The sequence below is a fragment of the Podarcis melisellensis genome (assembly GCF_964234715.1).
Source record: "Podarcis melisellensis genome assembly, chromosome: 3".
Lineage (NCBI taxonomy): Eukaryota > Metazoa > Chordata > Lepidosauria > Squamata > Lacertidae > Podarcis > Podarcis melisellensis.
Window position 1 is genome coordinate 12273109 of NC_138530.1, and position 21828 is coordinate 12294936.

A 21828-nucleotide genomic window follows, 5' to 3' on the forward strand; every position below is an offset into this window, starting at 1 on the left:
CGGCCTTGGCTGGGGAGGGCAGGGTATAAAAAAATTATTATTATTATTATTATTATTATTATTATTATTATTATTATTATTAAGGTATAAGCCCCTCAACCTAGTGCAACCTCAAAGGGCTGTTGGGAGGATTAAAAGGGGAAGAAGGGAAAGAGAATCATGTATGCCACTTTGGAGTAAAGGTGGGATAGAAATCTAATAATACGTTTTCCTACTCTCCCACTTTCCCCCTTACACTTCTAGGAATAGTTACAGATAGGTAGCCGTGTTGGTCTGCCATAGTCAAAACAAAAAAAAATCCTTCCAGTAGCACCTTAAAGACCAACTAAGTTAGTTCTTGGTATGAGCTTTCGTGTGCATGCACACTTCTTCAGATATGCATGCACACTTCTTCTTTCGTGTGCATGCACACGAAAGCTCATACCAAGAACTAACTTAGTTGGTCTTTAAGGTGCTACTGGAAGGACTTCTAGGAATGCGAAGGGTTGAAGCCATTAAAAAAGCCAAGGTTTCTGCAGCCTAGTAGGGTGTGGGGAGAATCTTAGACCCAGCAGGGCCAAGTGTCGGTGCCTGGCTGGAATGTGTCCTCGAACTCTGGCAATGCCTTTTGCTTCCCTGGGTAGAGGACAGAGAGGGATGTATGTGTGCGAGAGAGAATGTAGAAGCTAGCCTACTGTGCAGAGGTAAAATGTTCACTCATTGCCCCACCCACTTTAGCCCCTGGCTCCTCCCACCGCTGGCAAGTGCCTCTGCCCCCCGCCCAGAAAGGAATGTTGCTCTCGGCTGAAAAGTGCCCCCACCCCTGCTGTAGGATGAAAAACAAGGTGGGCATCAAGGCACTGAGCTCCCCAGGTAGAATGTTGAGGGCCAGCGCATGGGAAAGGCAAGCATCCTCTTTATCTGTGTGTGACAGGTGAGCATATGAAAATGAAGGTGCTTCCTTTCCCGATATATGCTAGGAGGGATGGGGGAGGCAGATGTTCAAGGTTCCTCTTCCCCCCAGGGCTTAACATGCTTGGAAACGGGGAAAACTGGGAACAAACAGTCCCAGCAACAGGAACAAGGGATGCTCGCGCTATTAAAACTCTACAGTTTTAATGGCCATTTGGCATTTATTTATTTTTTGCAGATTGCAATCCTAACCATGGTTCCTTGGAAATTAAAGCTCACTACTGAGTGCAATAGGGACGCAGGTGGCGCTGTGGGTTAAAGCCTCAGCGCCTAGGACTTGCCGATCGAAAGGTCGGCGGTTCGAATCCCTGCGGCGGGGTGCGCTCCCGCTGCTCGGTCCCAGTGCCTGCCAACCTAGCAGTTCGAAAGCACCTCCGGGTGCAAGTAGATAAATAGGGACCGCTTACCAGCGGGAAGGTAAACGGTGTTTCCGTGTGCGGCTCTGGCTCGCCAGAGCAGCGATGTCATGCTGGCCACGTGACCCGGAAGTGTCTCTGGACAGCGCTGGCCCCTGGCCTCTTAAGTGAGATGGGCGCACAACCCCAGAGTCTGTCAAGACTGGCCCGTACGGGCAGGGGTACCTTTACCTTTACCTTTACTGAGTGCAATAAGGTTTGTTCCCTAGTAACTGTGTTCAGGAGGGCAGCCTGAAAGATGCTGTGAAGAAGACCTGCTCCTGCACATGAGGTGAAGAGGGATGTCCTGTGTTCAGCCTCACATGATCTGCATGGATTTCTCTCTATCTCCACCCCCTCCAACCAGGCCCTACTTTAAAAGGACTAAGAGAGTCCGATGGTTTTCAATGGGGTTTATGCACCAAATAACCAACTCACTGGCTAGGGAAGAGGAACACTGGAACAAGTTGCCGAGACAGTAAGATCACACTGACTACTAATTTTGGTAGCGTCCTTCCATTTAAGCTTTATTGGCAGTTGCTGGGTTCACACTGCTTGGAATGTTCAACAACTTACTAACCTCTAGGTCAGGGGTGGAGAACCTCAGGCCCAAGAGCCAAAATGTGGCCTTCCAGGGCTTTCTAACCGGCCCTCAGCACTCTCCCTAGCCATGTCCCCTCACTGGCCCTGTAATGCTGTTGCCTGGCTGGAGTTTGGCCTTGAATTGTGATAATGCCTCTTTGGATAGAGGACAGAGGACTGTGGATGCATGTTGAGAAACGTCTGACTTTTGCACAGCTGGGTTGCAGCCAGCACACTACTAACAGCTGTATCTGTTACTCCACCCACTTCTCCCTCTGGTCTTGCCTGCTTTTCACCTCTCAGACTGCTTACCATGGGCATGCGGCCCTCATAAGGTTGCGCAGAGCGTAGTGTGGCCCCTGGGATGATAAAGCTTCCCCACGCCTGCTCTTTTGGTGCAGATGGTTCTCCCTGACTCTGAATTCCACACCCCCAGTTTACATATCCGCATCTGCCGCCTGCTTTCTGTCTGTAGGCCTGGATTGTGTGCCTGAAGGCATTTGCCGATATCACAACTGGCTTCCTGGCTCAAAACCGTTAGTACAGCTAGGGACATCGTACCTGTCGGTCTCTATTTCTCGTCTTCCGCAACGATGAGATCTCATTACATCTCAATTACTCACACAAACGGGGCGGCTTTAGCGGCAGAAATCTCAAAAGCTATTAACAAAACGAAAAACTCACAACAAAAGATCATTGAGACAGTCGCAGTGCAACCGGGGTGGGGTGGGGGGAGCCTTGAAGGCGTTCGAAAGGATTTAGAGTTGAGGAAATTGAGGGTGCCTACATGGGCACTGGAGAGAGTGGCTGGGTGTGATGGCGACTCAACTGAACACAAGCTGAATGCGGCGGGGTGTGTGGTTGCAGTGGGAGAGAAGCAGTAAAGGGAATTTGGAGGGCCGGCAAATCGGGGAGGAACAGGGGAGAAAAAGCAGCCTGTGGCCTTCTGCAAACCGCTCTGCGTCTTTCAATGTCCAGAACGAGGCCGGTCACTAGCCGTCCATCTGCCACTAAAGTTTTTGTAGTTTTGGTAGGTTTGGGAGCGGTAACTAACCCGAGGAGATTCCTGGTCTGGTGGCAAACCATTCTGGGATACCTGCTCTCCTTTTGTGCCGTCCCTGTTGAGAAAGAGAGAGAGAGAGAAAGTGAGAAAGAGATTGGAAAGGAGAAGCGCAGGTGCAACACTGTAGACCAGGCCATTTGCCATAGGCATCCAGGCACACTGAAGAAAACCCTGGTGAGCTGCCTGGCCTCTGTGACACATTCTGGGGGCACACACTTCTTTCCTGTGGGGGTGCCTTGGCAGCCATGTTGGATTTCACTGCCCACTTTTGCCTCTGGCCCTTGGAAGATTGCCCCAAAGGGAATCCAAGCCTTGGGCTGATATAAAAGGCTTCCGATAACTTCTATGGACTACCCAATGCTGCCACTTACGAGTGCCGGATTTACATATACACTAAGCAAGCTATAGCTTAGGGCCTCACTCTCTTGGGGGCCCCAAAAAAATTTAAAGGAAAAAAAACACCTGGATGTACATTTCCAAAACAGAAGATAAAAGCAAATAAAATAAAACCTACACACAGCAACAGTGTTTTGTGTTGTGTAGGCTCCTGTGATGTAAGTCATGGGCCCCGCCTGCTAGCCTGCTCCCTAAAATATGACTGGTTTGCTCATTTCTATATATAGGGTGCCTGCATTCTACATGTGCAAATGGCTTTAGATACCTATTAGGTCCACAAATCACCATATAGCATCTATTCAACACAAAAACCAGTAGCAATTTGTTCTTGACAAAGGATAGCTGGAAATATAAAGGGCCCCATTACCTTCAGTGGCTTAGGGCCTCATCAAACCTAAATCCGGCCCTGCTGCTTACCATTGCTGAGACTCCTCTCCGGTCTTGGGGCTTGGCTCCGGAGAAGGAGGCTGCCTCTTCCTCTCTTCCTCTTCTTGCTGTCGACGTACTTCCAACAATTCCAACTGGGGAGCAGAGAAGGAACAGTGCAACTTTAGGGTCCCTCTGTTCTCAGAAATGTCGGCCATCTTAGATCCTTGTTAGCTCCCTCAAAATGCCACTCCCGCAAGAACCTGATTAGCTGTTGGATTGGATTGGCTCAGGGAAAAAAAGTTCAACTATTCCCCCCGCCCGCAGAAAACAGGAAATCATTCAGTTTATTTCTACCAGAATCTAAATTTAGCTCTGTAACATATTACAGTGGTACCTTGGGTTACATACGCTTCAGGTTACATACACTTCAGGTTACAGACTCCCCTAACCCAGAAATAGTACCTCAGGTTAAGAACTTTGCTTCAGGATGAGAACAGAAATCGTGCTCTGGTGGTGCGGCAGCAGCGGGAGGCCCCATTAGTTAAAGTGGTGCTTCAGGTTAAGAACAGTTTCAGGTTAAGAATGGACCTCCGGAACAAATTAAGTACGTAACCAGAGGTACCACTGTAGCTCTGTGACTCCCAGCAATAGGAGCTAGAACAAAGCCATCGTGTGTGAGCACATGCGTCCCTGAAATGGCTCCTGTGGCTCACCGTAGTAAGTCTTTCAAGCGCCGAAAATCTCTCGTCCCAAGTTGCGGCGGACTTCTCAAACGCTTCGTGCCTCTTGATGAGCTTCTCCACTTCGTCCACGCTTTGCCCGATCTCGCGGCTCGACAGGTACGGCTCCTGCCCCAGCAGCCAGGCCTCGGCGACGCTGGCATCCCTCGAAAACTGGTGCACTTCCAAAACTAAGCCAAAGGCAGAAACGTCAGGTGCTCAGGGCCAGCAAGCACTGTGCAATGACAGGCCTAGCCTCTTAAGGCAGGCGCTTTCTTAAAGACATGGCATCTTTCTCCTAGCTCTTGGGGGTCCTGTTTCATCAGGTTGGTACTAAACCAATCCTTTGGGAATGTCCTAAAGTGTCACCGATATATTTTCACCCAGGGGCATCCCCATGATGGACAAAGGACGCCAGAAATCATTGTCATGAATGAACTGTCCTTCTCCCTAAGGTCCCATGTTGCGTTGAATGGACACTCCATGTATCTAGACCAGGGGTGGAGAATCTGTAGCTCTCAATTTGTTGTTGGGTACCCATCACCCTTGACCAGTGGGCAGTCTGGCTGGGGCTGATGGGAGCTGGAATTCATCACCATACGGAGCGCCCTGGCTTTCAATTTTTCCCTACTCCTCCAACGCTTAAGTCAGCATTCCATGGCTGCTGAGCATGCCCAGTCCCCACACTGGCTGTTTTGGGTTCTTTCCTCTTACAGTTCTCCCCCTTGGTTGTATCTCTGCAAGCCTTTGGGTTCCCTTAACCCTACTGTTCTCAAAGCTACCACCATGAGTTTGACCAAACTGCGGGACGCAGTGGAATACAGGAGTGTCTGGCGTGCTCTGGTCCATGGGGTCACGAAGAGTCGGACACGACTAAACAACAACAACAACAACCCTACTGATACGTCCCTTTGTTTCAGTCTCCCATTCTGTATTATTATTGTTGTTGTTGTTGTTTATTAATTAATATACTGCTTAATTGCAAAGGTGGCTTTTAAGTGGCTGGCTTTGTGCTTGCCATATGTCTTCGGTGTTCACATCGCCAGCTTTGCAACAACGGCAAACCGCATATTAAAGCCGTGTATTAAAAAATGCCGACAACACTCAGGAAAGACTGCCGCCTTAAAAAAACCTCATTGCTCTAAGATCTCATTGCTCTAATAAGACAGACAAGGGGTTGGGTCTTACTCAGTCTCAGCCACTCCCATCTGTCTTCCCATTTGTCAATCATTTCTTTTCTCTTCTCTGTGAGCTGCAATAGCTTTTCTTTGATCTGCAAGGAATAAAAGAATGGAATGTTAGCATTGTACTAGAGGCTTCTTCTTCTGTCATATTTGACTTTAACAGAGCTGCATCTGGCATCTGGGATCATGTTAGGAAAAGCAGGCTCTGTGTTTCACATCCAGGTTTCTTGCTAGTCACTGGTGGACAGTGTCCATTGGATCTGGTAGGGGAGGGGGTTTGTTGGGAGGGTGGGGGGAAACAACACGAGCCTTGGTTTGGGATGATGTGACAATAGACTCTGGTTTGTTTTGTCTGTGGAGGAGAAGGAGGGGAGGAGCACTATGAGACCGCTTCAGTAGCATGTATGAGCAGAGCTTGTGTGTAAATTGATTAGATTGGATAGGATGGGACAGAGCAATAGAGATAGAAACAATAGGATTAATTAGATAGAATAAAATAGTATAGGTATGACATATTAGATAGAACAGGACACAATAGATTAGCAAAGATAGAGTAATAAAAAGGGATCGATTATATTAGGAAGTCAAGATACAGTTTAGATTGATGGGATAGGATAAATTAGATCAATAAAATAGGCTACATTAGATTGCCAGGACAGATAGAGTCCATTAAGTAGGGTCAACAGAAGGGAATGCAAAGCACTTTGGTGAAGTCAAGATACATAACAAAACCTAGATTCAATTAATATAGATGGTCCTTAGGTCTGAAACGGTGATCCTTATACATTGTTTTCTCAACCACCACACCTGCATAGTTGCAGAGAGCAAGCACACTGTACCTCTTCTGACGCATAGTGTTTCCTCGCCAGCAACGATTTGCCCAGCTCAATGCAAGTCGTAAAGCTGTCATTACGGGCATCTATTTCTGCTTTGATTCCCTGGTGATTGTTCATCAGCAGTTCTACGGAGGAAACATCCCTGGAACGAAACGGTGGTTCAGAAAGTCGCACGCTCGGTTTATTAAATGCTTTTGAAGCCCACCGCCAACAGAAACTGAAGCCTAGTTCTCATAGAGGCAGTAAGCCTGTGATCCTCAGGTGTGCAACCTCCACCTGTAGGTGGGGCTCATAACCATTTTACAGACAGGAAGACTGAGGTGGAGAGTTAGCAGCCAAGTGTGTTGCTGGCTGAGAACGGATCTGAACTGAAGCCTCCTGAGTCCAGTTCAATCCCAACATTATGCTTCAAGAATGCTAGGTAGGCCTCACCAGCGACAGACACACGGACACAGCTAGAGGCCTAGCGCTAAACATTTGGCTTGTTGTTCCACATTAACCAGTGCCGGATTTACACATAAGCTAAACAAGCTATAGCTTAGGGCCCAACTCTCTTGGGGCCCCCAAAAAAATTTAAAGGAAAAAAACACCTGGATGTACATTTCCAAAATGTAAGATAAAAAACAAATAAAACAAAACCTACATACAGCAACAGTGTTTTGTGTTGTGTAACCTTCCTATGATGTAAGTAATGGGCCCCGCCTGCTAACCTGCTCCCTAAAATATCGCTGGTTTGCTCATTTCTATATATAGGGTGCCTACATTCTGAATGTGCAAATGGCTTTAGATACCTATTAGGTCCATAAATTATAGCATATATTCAACACACAAAAACAGTGGCAATTTGTTGTTGACAAAGGACAGCTGGAAATATAAAGGGCCCCATTACCTTCAGTAGCTTAGGGCCTCATCAAACCTGAATCCGGCCCTGCACATTACCTAGGCTTCTCTTGGGCTTCGATCTGGCGAATGACATCCTCCATCCAAAGCATGAGATCTCGGACCATGCTGAAGAAGCGGAATTTGTCCCCGGTGTCTACCAGCCTGACCCTGCGTCCCTCGCAGGCATCGAGCAAGGTCTTCCACGCTTCCAGGACCTCATTTTCACGCCTTTGGATATCGTCGGCCTTGTCTCCAGCGTAAGCAGACTGGAGGCGGGCGGCATCTTCTTGCAGTTGCCTTACCTGGCGAGGGAAGAAAGAGGAAGCCCATCAGCCAATGCGATTGTTGGAAGGCCTGCTATGGAACTATAGCCAGGGCTGCAACTAGGCTGCAAAACCTGGGAGATGAGCAATGTTGCAGAATGTGGCAGCGGGTACAGAATTAATAATAATAATAATAATAATAATAATAATAATAATAATAATAATAATAATAATTTTTATTTATACCCCGCCCTCCCCAGCCAAGGCCGGGCTCAGGGTGGCTAACAACAACAAGTTGAATGAATACAACTTAAAAAAAAGATTAGAATACAACATTAAAATATTAAAATGCAGCCTCATCACAGGAGGAGAAAGGAAAAAGGAAAAAAGAAAGAGGGGGAGGGAATCAAATTGGCTCCAAGCCAAAGGCCAGGCGGAACAACTCTGTCTTACAGGCCCAGCGGAAAGAAATCAGATCCTGCAGGGCCCTGGTCTCATGAGGCAAAGCATTCCACCAGGAGAGCCAGTGCTGAAAAGGCCCTGGCTCTGGTTGAAGCTAATCTAAGTTCCTTAGGGCCCGGGACCACTAGGGTGTTGGTATTTATGGACCTTGAGGCTCTGCATGGGGCATACCGGGAGATATGACCACCTTGGCTTCTTATTTCAAAACAAGACTAACCACCAAGTTCCTAGCCATTATGACTGTGAAGATAAGTGTCAGGGAACTGCCATCAGCTCAGAGGCGAGAGGTGGGAGGACAGCTGGGTTACAGGGAGCCTCCAAAGATCGTGCGAAGCAGGACTTCCTCCGCGGAGGAGGGAAGCCACGCCTACAGTGGGGAAGGGGTGCAGGGCTCGGAGGAGAGCCACAGCACTGAGCATGGACAAAGCGGGGGGGGGGGAGGCAGGTCCCCCTCTGCCCAACCCTCTCTGCGCAGTCGGTTTACGCACAGAGAGAGAAGGCGTAGGATGGGGGTCAAAAGACTACTCTGCTGGGGAAAGTTTAAGGACCGCTCACTCCCGGATTCTGCTAGTGACTGAGTAAGACATCCTGCACTGTGAATGCTTTTGCACCAATAATAAAGCCTTTGAAAAGACCAGTGGGGGTCTTGCCTGTCCGCTCTCGAGCAACCACGCCGGCAGACATAACAATAAGCTTTAAGACATATGGGCAACCGAGACCAGCCCAAGTCATTTTACTGCCTGAGGCAAAGGACAAGACGGCACTCGCCTGATTCCACGTACGGAAGCCGATCAGACTGACCGATGAATCTTACTTGAACATGGGGACAGAGGGCAACAGACCAGCTTGGGTGGCACAGGGAAGGCTGTGTGGCACACAAACACAGCTGTGCCCTCCGACACTTTACCACTACTACCCAACCCCCAGCATTTGCCACCTGAGGCACTGTCTCATTCTGCCTAACAGCAGGGGCGGCCGAGTTCCACAAGGGCAGCATTGAGTCTATGGAGGAGGAAGCTTGCAATGTGCTACCCCCTTAGCTAATTGTAAGAAGGCAGGTAGGTAGGTAAAGTAAAGGTAAAGGGACCCCTGACCATTAGGTCCAGTTGTGGCCGACTCTGGGGTTGCGGCGCTCATCTCGCTTTATTGGCCAAGGGAGCCGGCGTACAGCTTCTGGGTCATGTGGCCAGCATGACTAAGCCGCTTCTGGCGAACCAGAGCAGCACACGGAAATGCCGTTTACCTTCCTGCCAGAAATGCCGTTTACCTATTTATCTACTTGCACTTTGATGTGCTTTCAAACTGCTTGGTTGGCATGAGCTGGGACCGAGCAATGGGAGCTCACCCCGTCATGGGTATTCGAACCACCGACCTTCTGATCGGCAAGTCCTAAGTTCTGTGGTTTAACCCACAGCGCCACCCGCAACCCTTGGCAAGTAGGTAGGAGTAGCTAAAAGTAGATTGAGGTTGGTGGGCAGCCATGGGGGACCACCCTAGAAGACCAGAAAACAAAGGAGAGCTGCTGGCAGCCCATATCAATGCACAATCTTCTTTCTTGACCACCTGAAACCACGTAGATCCCTGCATTAAGGGGGCTGTGCTAAAAAATACTGTCTCAGCATGCACACCTGTGTCCCTAAGGCCTGAATGTCGTGTTCGAACGTTGTATGCATCCTCTGCAAGGTTTCCACCGTGTTCTGGTCCCTCCCAAGCTCCTCGGGCAGCTTCTTGTGTTTGTCTTGTATCCGCCCAAAGATCTCCTTGGCATCGTGGTAAAATTTGTGCAGTTCATAAGAGGCGGCGAGGATCTGCGTTCTTGTGTCGATGAGTTCCAGGAGGTCAGCCCAGGCCTCGTTGAGACCGTCCTTCCACTCGGCGATGGTGGCGGCGTCAGAATGTCCGGAGTTGATGAGCTCATCGGCCATGTGGTTGACGGTGTCCACACGCTCCTGCCCAATGTTGCCGGTGTCCCGGGCAAATTCGCGGAATCGCTCTTGCAACATCTGGAAAGAGAGAGGCCGTTAAGGGAACGGGTTCCAAATCAAGTGGAAGGCCACTTTCCAGCTTGCTTGGGTAACAATACATTACAACATCAGTGATGTTCGAAAAGAGACTGACATCAGCAACACGAGACTGTACCAGAAGCTGAAGAGGAGTCAGATATGTGGAATATATGGATGTTAGTAGTAGTAGTCGTAGTAGTAGTAGTAATAATAATAATAATAATAATAATAATAATAATAAAAATAAATTTTATTTATGCCCTGCCCTCCCCAGCCAAGACCGGGCTGAGGGCGGCTAACACCAAATATAAAAACAATTGATTGAAATACAGCTTTAAAAACAAGATTAAAATACATTAAAACATTAAAATGTAGCCTCATTTCAGTGGAAACTTAATCAAAAAATTTTGGGGGATAAAAACATCAAGTCTTCACCAAGGCTAACTATCTAGACTGGTCCTACATGGGCCAGAAAAAAGCCAGAGAAGTCCCCAAATAGGAGTTCCAACACAGAAGGAGAAAGGAAAAAAGAAAGAGGGGGAGGGATCAAATTAATTCCAAGCCAAGGGCCAGGTGGAACAACTCTGTCTTACAGGTCCTGCAGAAAGAAACCGGATCCTGCAGGGCCCTGGTCTCATGAGACAGAGCGTTCCACCAGGCCGGAGCCAATGTTGAAAAGGCCCTGGCTCTGGTTGAGGCTAATCTGACTTCTTTAGGGCCCAGGACCTCTTAGGGTGTTGCTATTTATGGACCTTAAGGTCCTCCGTGGGGTCCTGTAGGTACGAGGGTCCTAGGCCGTGTATCTATACATATGTATGTGCATGCGTCTATGTGAATGATGTACACCTGTTTACCTGAATGAGCATCTCCACCCCCATTGTCCAGCCCAGACACTGAGGTCCAGCTCTGAGGGCCATCTGGTAGTTCCTTCACTGTGAGAAGTTAAGTTTCAGGGAGCCTGGCAAAAGGCGTTCTTGGTAGTTGCACCTCTCCTGTGGAATGCCCCTCCATCAGATGTCAAAGAGCTAAACAATTATATGACTTTTCATAGACACCTGAAGGCAGCCCTGTATTGGAAAGCTTTCAATATCTGATGTTTTGTTGTGTTCCTTTATATTCTGTTGGAAGCTGGCCAGAGTGGCTGGAGCAACCCAGTCAGACGGGCAGGGTACTAGTAATAAACTGTTATTATCGAGACTATTCCCATTGCCTGTATTAATTGTCAGATTGCGACACTTTGTACAATTTAACAGCAAGGGTCAAAGATCATTGCTTCTCACACCACAAAAGACCTTTTTTTTTTTGCTCCCCGTACAAGCGCTGGGTAAAATGACCTAGCTCCAAGGAGCTGAAAGTGGTGTGCGTGGTCCCTGCCACCATTTTGTCCTGATAACAACTTTCTGTGGTAGGTTAGGTTGAGTGCCGGTGAGTGACCAAAGATCAGTTGTGGACCTTCGTGGCTAAATGGGGATTTGAACCTTGATCTCCCAGGTCCAAGTCCAACACTGTAACCACAACAGCTCTTATTTATTTTTTTGTGTGTGTGTGTGTGTGTGTGTGTGTGTGTATAAAACTGTGGAATACAAGTTTTGGTTTTCATTTCTTGTTCTTTGGCCAACTGGCCTTTCCAACCATGGACATTACCTGTAGACTGCCTTGCATACTAACGAAATACAGGAAAAAACGAAACAACTGCAAATTGTGGAAAGCTGAAAAAATGGGAAGGGTCATCTGATCATCTTACTGTCACATGTTCGTAATCCTGTCCCAGCTCATGGGATCCGGCCACCACTTCCCTTTCGGCAATCCATTGCTCCAAGTCATCCACTTCGCGGTTCAACTGGAACAGCCTGTGTCTCTCATCGAGCTTGCCTCTCCTCTCCTCAGCGAGGTCTTTCAGGCCTGCGTACAGCTTGTCCACTTTGGACTGCCGCATGCTAATGCGCTCACTGAGGGGAAGACAAGGGAATGTATGAGAAGAGAGTCAAATCCATCCACTTAAAAAAAAAATTTTTTTTAACATACTATTTTATTTGGAGGCACAGTTCCTCTTTCTACTACAAAAGCGCCGTGGACGCAAGGGACAAAATTAGGGTTGCCATGTTTCAAACAGTGAAAATCTGGACAGAAAACTTATTCAGCTTTTTATTTTTTCTTTCCCTGCCCAAATTTGTTGAGCTTCTTTAGCAAATTCACAAAAAAGGAGGAGGTTTTCGAGCGATTTTTGAGGGAAATCACCAATACGGGTTTCCATATGTCCGGATTTTCCCGGACATTCAAGCGCCTTCCACTCAGACACTACTTCCGATGGCAGTATTCTGGTTACGTCCAGGAAATTCAAGATGTATGGCAACCTGACACAAAATGGCCACTGCTAGGATGTGGCATAATACAAAATGGCTGCCGCACTGTAAAGAATAGAAAATGGTACAGGCATGGCACCCCAGCCATTGCCATAAACAGACAGAAGCTCTTTGCCCCTCTCATCTGCTCAGAATGGATGGGAGGGTGAATGTACAATTTGGGCAACGAGTGAAATGTACAAGGAAGGAAAAGCTGAGCCAGTGCAAACAGGAACTTAGCAGGAAGAATGGAGAGTCTCTCATGCCCTGTGGATATTTTGAGGGGATATTTGAGGGGCCGACCTTTCATAGGTGCCGCTGGTGGTACTGGAGCCTGGGGGGCCACACTGGTGACTCCAGGGAGATGCAATCCGTGTCTGCCTAACTGCTGAATGACTAAATTTATTGTTTATTTGCTTTAGACATAAATGGGATCACTCATTTGGCTCACTGATTTCAGGTATATGATCCTAAGCAAGTGCTGATTACATGTGTTGCCAGCACAGATATACAGTGAAATTGCTTACAAATTGAATTTTTCTTATTTTAGTGGTGTGTTTACTTACCAGTTAAACAAACAGAGTTTTCTCATGCAGGCACATTTTAGCTATATTCTCAAAGAAACATGCAAACTGTATTTCTTAATTCCTAGAGTCCTAACCCTTTCTGATTTTTAGTGGTTTTACTAAAAGACAGATGGATTTCGCTTTATTATTATTTTTACGTTGTAACAGTAACAGAAGAGCATGAGCCGCATTGTTAGGCTTTTTCTGTTTGTCAATTTGTTTGGGATGATTTGGATTTTTAGTGGCATGGTTATAATAGGTATTTTTCTGCGTGTGCATACACACTTCACATCCTGTTGATTCCCCCAAAGCCAAACAGACATCCCAGAATTAGTTGTAAATAATAATTAGCGCACCTTATTGGACTTGCCTCTTACACCTGGGATGGGGATCGTCAGGCCCGGGGGCCAAATGTGGTCCCTTGTCTCTCTACCTGGTCCTTGGGACTCTTACCAGTCCATGACCCCCACACCGCAAGCCACGGCCCTTTCCTAGTCCTGCTCTACAGCATCCTTGACTGCTTTTGCCTAGCTGGAATATGTCCTTCATCTTAGACAATGCTTCCTGCTTCCCTGGACGGAGAAATGTTTCTATGGAAAAAGCTCTGCCTTTTGCATGGCTGGAATATAGCCTACTGCACAAGCCTACGAGTAAAATCCATTGCTCTGCCCATTTTTCCTTCTGGCCCCACCCATGCGGCCCCTGAAATGTTGCTTATGGTGGAATGTGGCCCTCATCCCGCAAAAGGTTCCCCTGCCCTACCTTCCACCTTTCCAGTTATTGATGCAATCTGCCAGTGCTGCTTGCTGTCAAATTTGGGAAGCTGACGGCTCAGTAAATTTGTTGCGGGAGTCAAATCTGGCCTGTGGGAAACATCAGCCTATTGCCCCCGATGTAGCTCATCGATTGTAGTGGAGCTAGGACGCCAGAACAAAGTTCACAAAATCTGACAGTTTCCAGTTTTGTTTGTTTTAAAAAGACAAGCCTGCGAGATGTGCGCTAAGATACTTTCCAGACCTGACAGCCCGATTCTACGACTTTTTCCCATGACCCAGAGGAAAAGGCTCAGATGTCCAGGATTTCCGCCAGCGATGAATGCTATTGATAAACAGATCATCCACATCACTGGAAAGGCTTCTTCCGCAGCCTGAGTGTGTTTAAATTTCCAAAGGAAATGCAATGCAATTTTGATTGATGCATCGCTTATTTCCTGTCCAGTGAACGACAATTTAGGAGCACGTGCAAGTTGGCAAATCGTTTCTGGATCCGTGCAGAACAGGACAGAGGAGAAACTAACCCTCTCCGTGAACTCTTTTCCTCCCAGTTTTCTCTGCCCAGTTTATGCTGAATTCCAGCATCAGCTGTCAAATATATGTACTCATGAATTATTTACCATTTCCTTTGTCGGACTGCATTTGGGTTTTCTCCCCCCATTTGGCGCTCCCTGCCTCCAGTTTCCTTTTTCAGGGGACAATCGTCTCTGATTTATACAGCTGTTCATCTTGAACTTCTGATTACGGTACCTTTGTCTGTTTGATATAAACGCCTCCATCTTACCCTTCTTTGAAACCTCCCTGCAGGTCAGTGGACAGCGTGCAAGAGATACTCTGAATTCTACCTTCGTTCCTTTTCTCTTTTTAATAACTAAATGTGTGTTTCTTTATTCTTAGTTTTGGAATTTGTAAGCCACCTGAAAGGATTCATTGGAGGCTCAAAGGATTACTAAACGTAAAAAGCATCTAAAAATATAAAAACACTCTTTGGACATCATTTATTTGCAGACAGGATAGGAATGTTAAATATTTATTTGTATGGTATGTTCCTATTGGCAGCTGTGTTGCTCAGGTTCAATATTATTTCTCCCAGTAGTCTGACAGAAGTCTGGCACTACTGGATAACTGATCAGCTTAAAGGTTTAAACTAAACACAGTTCCCCATGATGTCCAAACTTGAGGAACTGGTTTGTTTAAGCTATGGTTACTGAGAGCATACCTTAGCTCCAGATCCAACCTTGTTCTGAAACCACAGCATAGGCAAACTATGGTTTCCTGAGAACAAACGTCATGGGAAACTGGGGTTAGTTTAAAAGTAGAAGTTGAAGCTTTCAGTTCTCCTCCTCTGGTGTGCAAAAGCAGCATTATTCACATTGTGGGGCACCACTGTTCCTAGTTATGTGTTTACTGGACCATAGTCGGGACCATAGTCTGGACCATTTGTTGTTGAGCCAGGATGGGGAGTGCAGAAAGGAAACTACACTTGCTGGACTTAAATCCAGCATGGAAGTTCTTAAAAATTCCTTGGGGAAACGGCAAACTACAAATATAAAACAGCAAGAGTCACCTCTCTGGATGATTGTCTGCCACCAAAGTCCTGCTAGTCTTGGATAGCTGGTGCACGGTCTCAGCATAGTCTTCTACGGCCTGCTCCAAAATCTGGTGTTTCTTCAACATGGAAACTGCACTTTGTTCATCCTAAAGTGGCGAGAGAGGACAGCGTCATTTTCCTTGCATGACACCATGATGGAGGGAGTCATCTTGGTGTGCGTAAATAGGGAGGGCTTCACCTAACAAACCCTGTCAGGAGAAACTTCTGCTTGCAGAATGTGGCTTCTCCCCCTTCTTCCCCTGTGCACCCCCCAAATTGGTTTGGGTGTGTGTGTCAGAGAACAGAACAGGGACTGAGGGGAAAATTGTTCTGCCTGGCAAGCTGAAATGCTTGCACAGACATAGTTTCTAAGAGCCTCAAACCGCATTCCACCCACAATGCATATTATAATGTATATTTTAAACTATTTTTACTTATACTTGGGCTTTTTGGGGGGTCAACTTTTTAAAAACCTCTTGTCTTTTATTGGTAATTTTAAGGCACCGATAATTTTAATGAGACAAAGTTGCAGGAGGTGCCCACTACATGCACAGACGCAGGGCTGTCCCTCCGTCATCCTGCTCTCTGCTCCCAACTCAGTAATATCCAGAGGCAGACCCACACCAAGATGATGATGATGATGATAATAATATTAATAATAATAATATTTTTTAATTAAAAAAAATAATTTTTTATTATTCAAAAACCAGGCTCAGGGCGGCAACAAGAAATTTTAAACCCTTTAAAACACTTAATTATAAAAGCAGCATAAAATACAGTATAAAACATGAGTAACAATAAAATTCAAACATCAAAAATCAATTAGATAATCCCCAGGGCTAGCTGGCTGAATTGGTCCTACTTGGTCCAGCGAGGAGGCCAGGGGAGAATTAGCTATGGGGTCTCAGAGCAGGTGATCTTCATAAATGGGGTGGGGGTAGGAAGAGAAGGGAAATAAAAGATCAGGCTAAATTCTTTAAATATCTTTAAATAAAAGATAAGAGGGGATGGAAAGAGGGCTGAAGTGCACTAGGGTCCAGGAGCAGCTCTGGGGGGGGGGGCAGAGTATAATAATATAATATAAATTTATTATTTCGGTCACAGACCAGTTCCAGCTCACATACAATATCAGGGAAGTCATAAAACACGGTAGGGATACATTTTAACTTGCAATTGGGTATAACAGGGACAATACAGATATAGAAGCAGTTAAAAATATGTAAGTTAAATCTTAATCACTAAAATATAACCTAAAATTGTCATTTAAGGCCTTGGTCAGTATGGTAACACAGCTTGTTCCCTAGGTTTTATGGCAGTCGCACAGAATTTGGCCACCCTTCGGGTGATCTCTGGATCCTTGTCCTCTACCAGGGATTTTAGACATTGAAGTTTGGACCCATTTGGAGATTTTTGTATAGCAGGGGTGATAAGTACCAAGTGTATATCCCCGTAGAAACGACAGCGTAACAAGACATGAGAGACAAGTTTCTACCTCCATCAAGCCGCAGGTGCAGACTCGTTCCGTGTATGGTTTACCCTCGAATCTGCCCCGCAATAAGGCAGATGGCAGCACGTTGAATCTAGCGAGGGTAAACGACCGTCTGTATTTAGGTATTTGTAATTTTGACAGATATATTGCTCCCATTCTCTTTTATTGCTCACCTGACATTGCAGTTCCACATCCCAGATTCATAGAATCATAGAATCATAGAGTTGGAAGAGACCACAAGGGCCATCGAGTCCAACCCCCTGCCAAGCAGGAAACACCATCAGAGCACTCCTGACATATGGTTGTCAAGCCTCTTCTTAAAGACCTCCAAAGGAGACTCCACCACACTCCTTGGCAGCAAATTCCACTGTCAAACAGCTCTTACTGTCAGGAAGTTCTTCCTAATATTTAGGTGGAATCTTCTTTCTTGTAGTTTGGATCTGTTTCTCCGTGTCCGCTTCTCTGGAGCAGCAGAAAACAACCTTTCTCCCTCCTCTATGTGACATCCTTTTATATATTTGAACATGGCTATCATATCACCCCTTAACCTCCTCTTCTCCAGGCTAAACATGCCCAGCTCCCTTAGCCGTTCCTCATAAGGCATCGTTTCCAGGCCTTTGACCATTTTGGTTGCCCTCCTCTGGACACGTTCCAGTTTGTCAGTGTCCTTCTTGAACTGTGGTGCCCAGAACTGGACACAGTACTCCAGGTGAGGCTGGGGGCAGAGTGAAGATACAAGAATAGCCTCCTGGCAGCAGCATCAGTGCCACTTACTGGGAGAGGCAGTGGCAAGGTCAGGGTGGCACAGATGCACCAGCAGAGCCAGTCTGGCACTCTGACTGGTATCTCTTTCCTGTCCTGACCATGCCTCTGCCAAGCTCCCCCCACCTTCTGGTAAACAGGAGCGACACTGCTACCCGGAGGCTATTGCAATGCAGCGCAACTTCACTGGGCAAGCCACTCCTGTTTGAGCGGCACTCTGGGCCTGACAGGTGGCATATGTGCCAAAAGGCTGGGCCACCTCCTGACTGCCTTAAATTACTTAAGGAGGTAAGAACATGAGAAGAGTTTTGCTGTACCAGGCCAAAGGCTCTATCTAACACCTTCAGCATCCTGATCTTTTCAACGCAGGCGTTTCAAATCAGGCTACAAGCTCCCTTTCCTGACTTTAGGAAGTTGAAAAAGAGGGGCATCTATCCAAACGAAATGGCTGAAAGCTCCAGAAAAGATATAAGCCACTGGGGAAAAAAGCAAACACAAGGAAACGGGTCCAAGCCAAAAGACAGGTTGTGAATTGGCTGGCTAAGATTTATAAAACAGAATCAGATAAGTGTTGGAAGTGCAAGGGAGTGGAGAGAATGTTCCTCCACATGTGGTGGACATGTAAAAAGGTATTGGGAAATGATTTATAATGAATTGGGGGGAAATGTTTGAAACTACTTTCCCCCCAAAAGCCAGATTCCTTTTTGTTGGGGATAACTCAGACTGAAATTCCCAGGTGTTAGAAAAGGTTATTTATGTATTCAACTACCGTGGCCCATGTTTTGTTAGCCCAAAAATGGAAAGTGAGTGAGGTCCCAACTAAATAAGCTTGACAACTTATGAATATAAGCAACTTGCAGATTTAACATATAGAATAAGAGAGCAAGAAGAACATACGTTTAAAGAAGTTTGGAAAACATTTATTGAATATGTGGGAAATAATTGTATACAGTTGAAAATGCTAGCAGCATTAAGATAAATTCAACAGAGTAAATATTTTTTGATGGATGTAAAAGTGGGAAATTGATTTGAATGGTTATAGTAAAATATGCAGGGATGTAGGATGGGTAAAATGAACCATGGAAAGAGAAGAAGGGAAGTCATTGGATATTTTAAAGTTTGTAAAATGTTTATTTGAAATTGTAAAATGGGAAATTTAATAAAAATTATTCTGAAAAAGAAAAGACAGGACAGGTTGTGAATTAGCTGATAGCACCAGGTTAGGTCGCAATTATAATATGACCTATAACCAAAGCAAATCAACGTGAACCAAGTAGAGGAGTTAAAATACAGTCGTACCTTAGAAGTCGAATGGAATCCATTCTGGAAGTCCGTTCAACTTCCAAAACGTTTGGAAACCAAAGCGCAGCCTCCGATTGGCTGCAGGAAGCTGCTGCAGCCAATTGGAAGCCGTGGAAGCCCAGTCGGATGTTCAGGTTCCAAAGAACGTTTGCAAACTGGAACAATCACTTCCGAGTTTGGGGAGTTCGGGAGCCAAAACGTCCAAGTACCAAAGTGTTTGGTATTCAAGGTACGACTGTATAAACAAACCTGGGATATTTTGTTTGTTTGTTTGAAAAAGGTGTTCACAAACTAGGGCTAGAAAAAAGGGCCTTCTTGCTCCACCCCAATAAAAACCTGAGAATCCACAGCATATAAAGCATATAAGAGACGGGGCAGCGAAGGAAGAAGATGTGGCTTGATTTCTCTTAAGTGGTTCAATCATGTTCTAAAACCGACTTCAGCAAGCGCGCACTGAGAAGCACAAGAGTTTGGGGGAAGAAATTACAGGTATCTGCTGGTTCACTCCAGCTACCCTGTGCAATCGCACTGTTTTCCTGTAGCTGTATTTCGTAAACTCACAGAACCTTGACATGTTCTGACTGTGTCTGGGTAGCAGTTCTTGCTGGATATTTCTGTGTCATTAAACATAAATGACGTCAGACTTTCCACAGAAAGGGGGGGGGACACAGAGAGAGAAATAGAAATGTGGAAAAATTGAACCTTTCAATCAAAGCAGCAAAAATAGAAACAGGCACCGACTACTGGAAGATGGATTCTGGGCTAAATGATGCTTAGGACTGCGCCAAAGCATTAAACTTCTCCACCAGCCAAATGATTTATAGAACCTGAAAGTGATTTCTGCTGGGCAATAACTCTTACTCATTTATCTCTGTCTCCCTCGGCAACTCTCTGGGGAGGATTTCATAAAAAGATATGGGACCCCAATTGGTTTGGGGCGGTAGAATAATAGAAATGTAGAGTTGGAAGGGACTCAAATGGTCATTCTAGACCAACATGATGCAATGCAGAAAACTCAGCTAAATCATCCATGACAGATGGCCATCCAACCACTGCTTACTAACCTCCAAGGAAGGAGCGTCCACAACTTCCCAGAGACCGCATATGTAAGTAAAATCACGTATAATAATAATAATAATAATAATAATAATAATAATAATAATTTTTATTTATATCCCGCCCTCCCCAGCCGAGGCTGGGCTCAGGGCGGCTAACAACAATCAAAATAGTCCAACATTCTAAAAACATTCATTATAAAATTAATTAAAATCAAATTAAGATCAAATTAATGGCAACCATCAAGCAAAATTCTGTGCAGATTGCCAGAGGCCTGTGGGGAACAGTGCTGTCTTGCAGGCCCTGCAGAAAAATGTCAGGTCCCGCAGGGCCCTAGTTTCTTGTGACAGAGCGTTCCACCAGATTGGAGCCGTGGCCGAGAAAGCCCTGGCTCTAGTTGAGGCCAGCCTAACCTCTCTGTGGGACATACCAGGAGAGGCGGTCCCGTAGGTACGAGGGTATGGTAGGGAACACCATCTAAAAACCAGTATAAACACCTTCTAAACCTCTAGAAGCCCTTGGAAAACCCAGCAACCCTTATTAGGCATTTTCCCTTCTCTTTTTGAACCACTTTTGCAGTTTTTGAGATCGTATTTGAGCCGCTTTTGCCATTTTCGCACCTTTTCGCCGTTTAAATCAAATTTATTTCTTTATTTCCTAGTGCCACACAAAGATTTGGTCGTGAGTGAGTCAAATGCGCCTTAAGTGGGGAGCTGCCTGTATATCCGTTGAGTTTTCCTGCATTAGATTGCTGTACACTTGATGACTGAGGTAACTGAACTAACTCCACCCCAAGGCACTGTGTTTGAGATGGTATGTTGTGTTTGTGGTGTCACATAACCCAATCATACATGCAAGTATACCTGAAGGAGCGTCTCCACCCCCATCGCTCAGCCAGGAAGCTGAGGTCCAGCTCCGAGGGCCTTCTAGTGGTGCTCTCCCTGTGAGAAGTGAGGTTACAGGGGACTGGCAGAGGGCCTTCTCGGTGGTGGTGCCCGCCCTGTGGAACGCCCTCCCATCAGATGTCAAGGAAATAAACAACTATCTGACTTTGAGAAGGCATCTGAAGGCAGCCCTGTTTAGGGAGGTTTGATCTATGATCATGTTTTATTATGTTGGAAGCTGCCCAGAGTGGCTGGGCAAACCCAGCCCGATGGGTGGGGTGTAAATAATAAATTATTATCATTATTATATGAGAGAACATGGTTGCAATGTGTGCTTCTAATCAAGTGTACAGAAATCAAATTGACAGTACATGCCTATGTTGAACCAGTCCTAAGGACCATTGGAGCCCATAGCTCTATGAAGGGTATATGGGATATCTGGCAACAAAATTGCAGCACCCCTCATAAAATGGCAGTTCCCAGAGTCCTTCGAAGCCATGTCAATTAGCCTGGTTTCCAAACTGGCATAAACCAATAGTGTGGATGTCCCCTGGTGCCCATAGGCCGCGTCTACATGGATGCCAACTTACCTTGGCCTTCTCTTCTGACATCATGTAGAGTTCCTGTTCGCTCATCCAGGCTTCGGCCTCCGCGGCGTCAAAGTAGTACTGCTGGGCTTTGTGGGACTCCTCAAGGCGCTTGTGGCGTTTCTCCGTCTCCTCTATCAGGAGGCTCCACAGCTGCTGCAAGTCTGCCAGCCGCTGCTGGATTGCTTCGGCATTAAGGCTGCTGTCTGTAATGATGTTTTGGCTCCTCTCGAAAATGTCGTCGATGCGAGGCTGGTGCCCCTGGATTTCCTTCTGAAGTGTCTAATGTGGGAAATTCAACACTCGGGTTGGAAATAGCTCATCGAACAAACACTTTGGAAAGAAAGACAACGGGAAGTCAGCCAGGAGGG

At 46.2% G+C, this 21828-nt stretch overlaps 1 protein-coding gene across 3 annotated transcripts in view; it reads right to left on the reverse strand.

Moving 5' to 3' along the window:
• Positions 1-21828, reverse strand: part of SPTBN1 (spectrin beta, non-erythrocytic 1) — a 218559-nt gene that overhangs the window by 15279 nt on the left and 181452 nt on the right. For 2 of the 3 annotated variants that reach the window (XM_081903577.1, XM_081903578.1), the window contains 10 exons: positions 21461-21739; positions 15354-15484; positions 11850-12054; positions 9731-10105; positions 7435-7679; positions 6499-6637; positions 5664-5748; positions 4470-4666; positions 3805-3908; positions 2983-3046 (listed from right to left, as the gene is read on the reverse strand). In XM_081903577.1, the coding sequence (XP_081759703.1) occupies positions 2983-3046; positions 3805-3908; positions 4470-4666; positions 5664-5748; positions 6499-6637; positions 7435-7679; positions 9731-10105; positions 11850-12054; positions 15354-15484; positions 21461-21739 (1824 nt within the window). The remainder of the gene's footprint in view (positions 1-2982; positions 3047-3804; positions 3909-4469; positions 4667-5663; positions 5749-6498; positions 6638-7434; positions 7680-9730; positions 10106-11849; positions 12055-15353; positions 15485-21460; positions 21740-21828) is intronic. The other variant, XM_081903579.1, reaches the window with a different exon arrangement.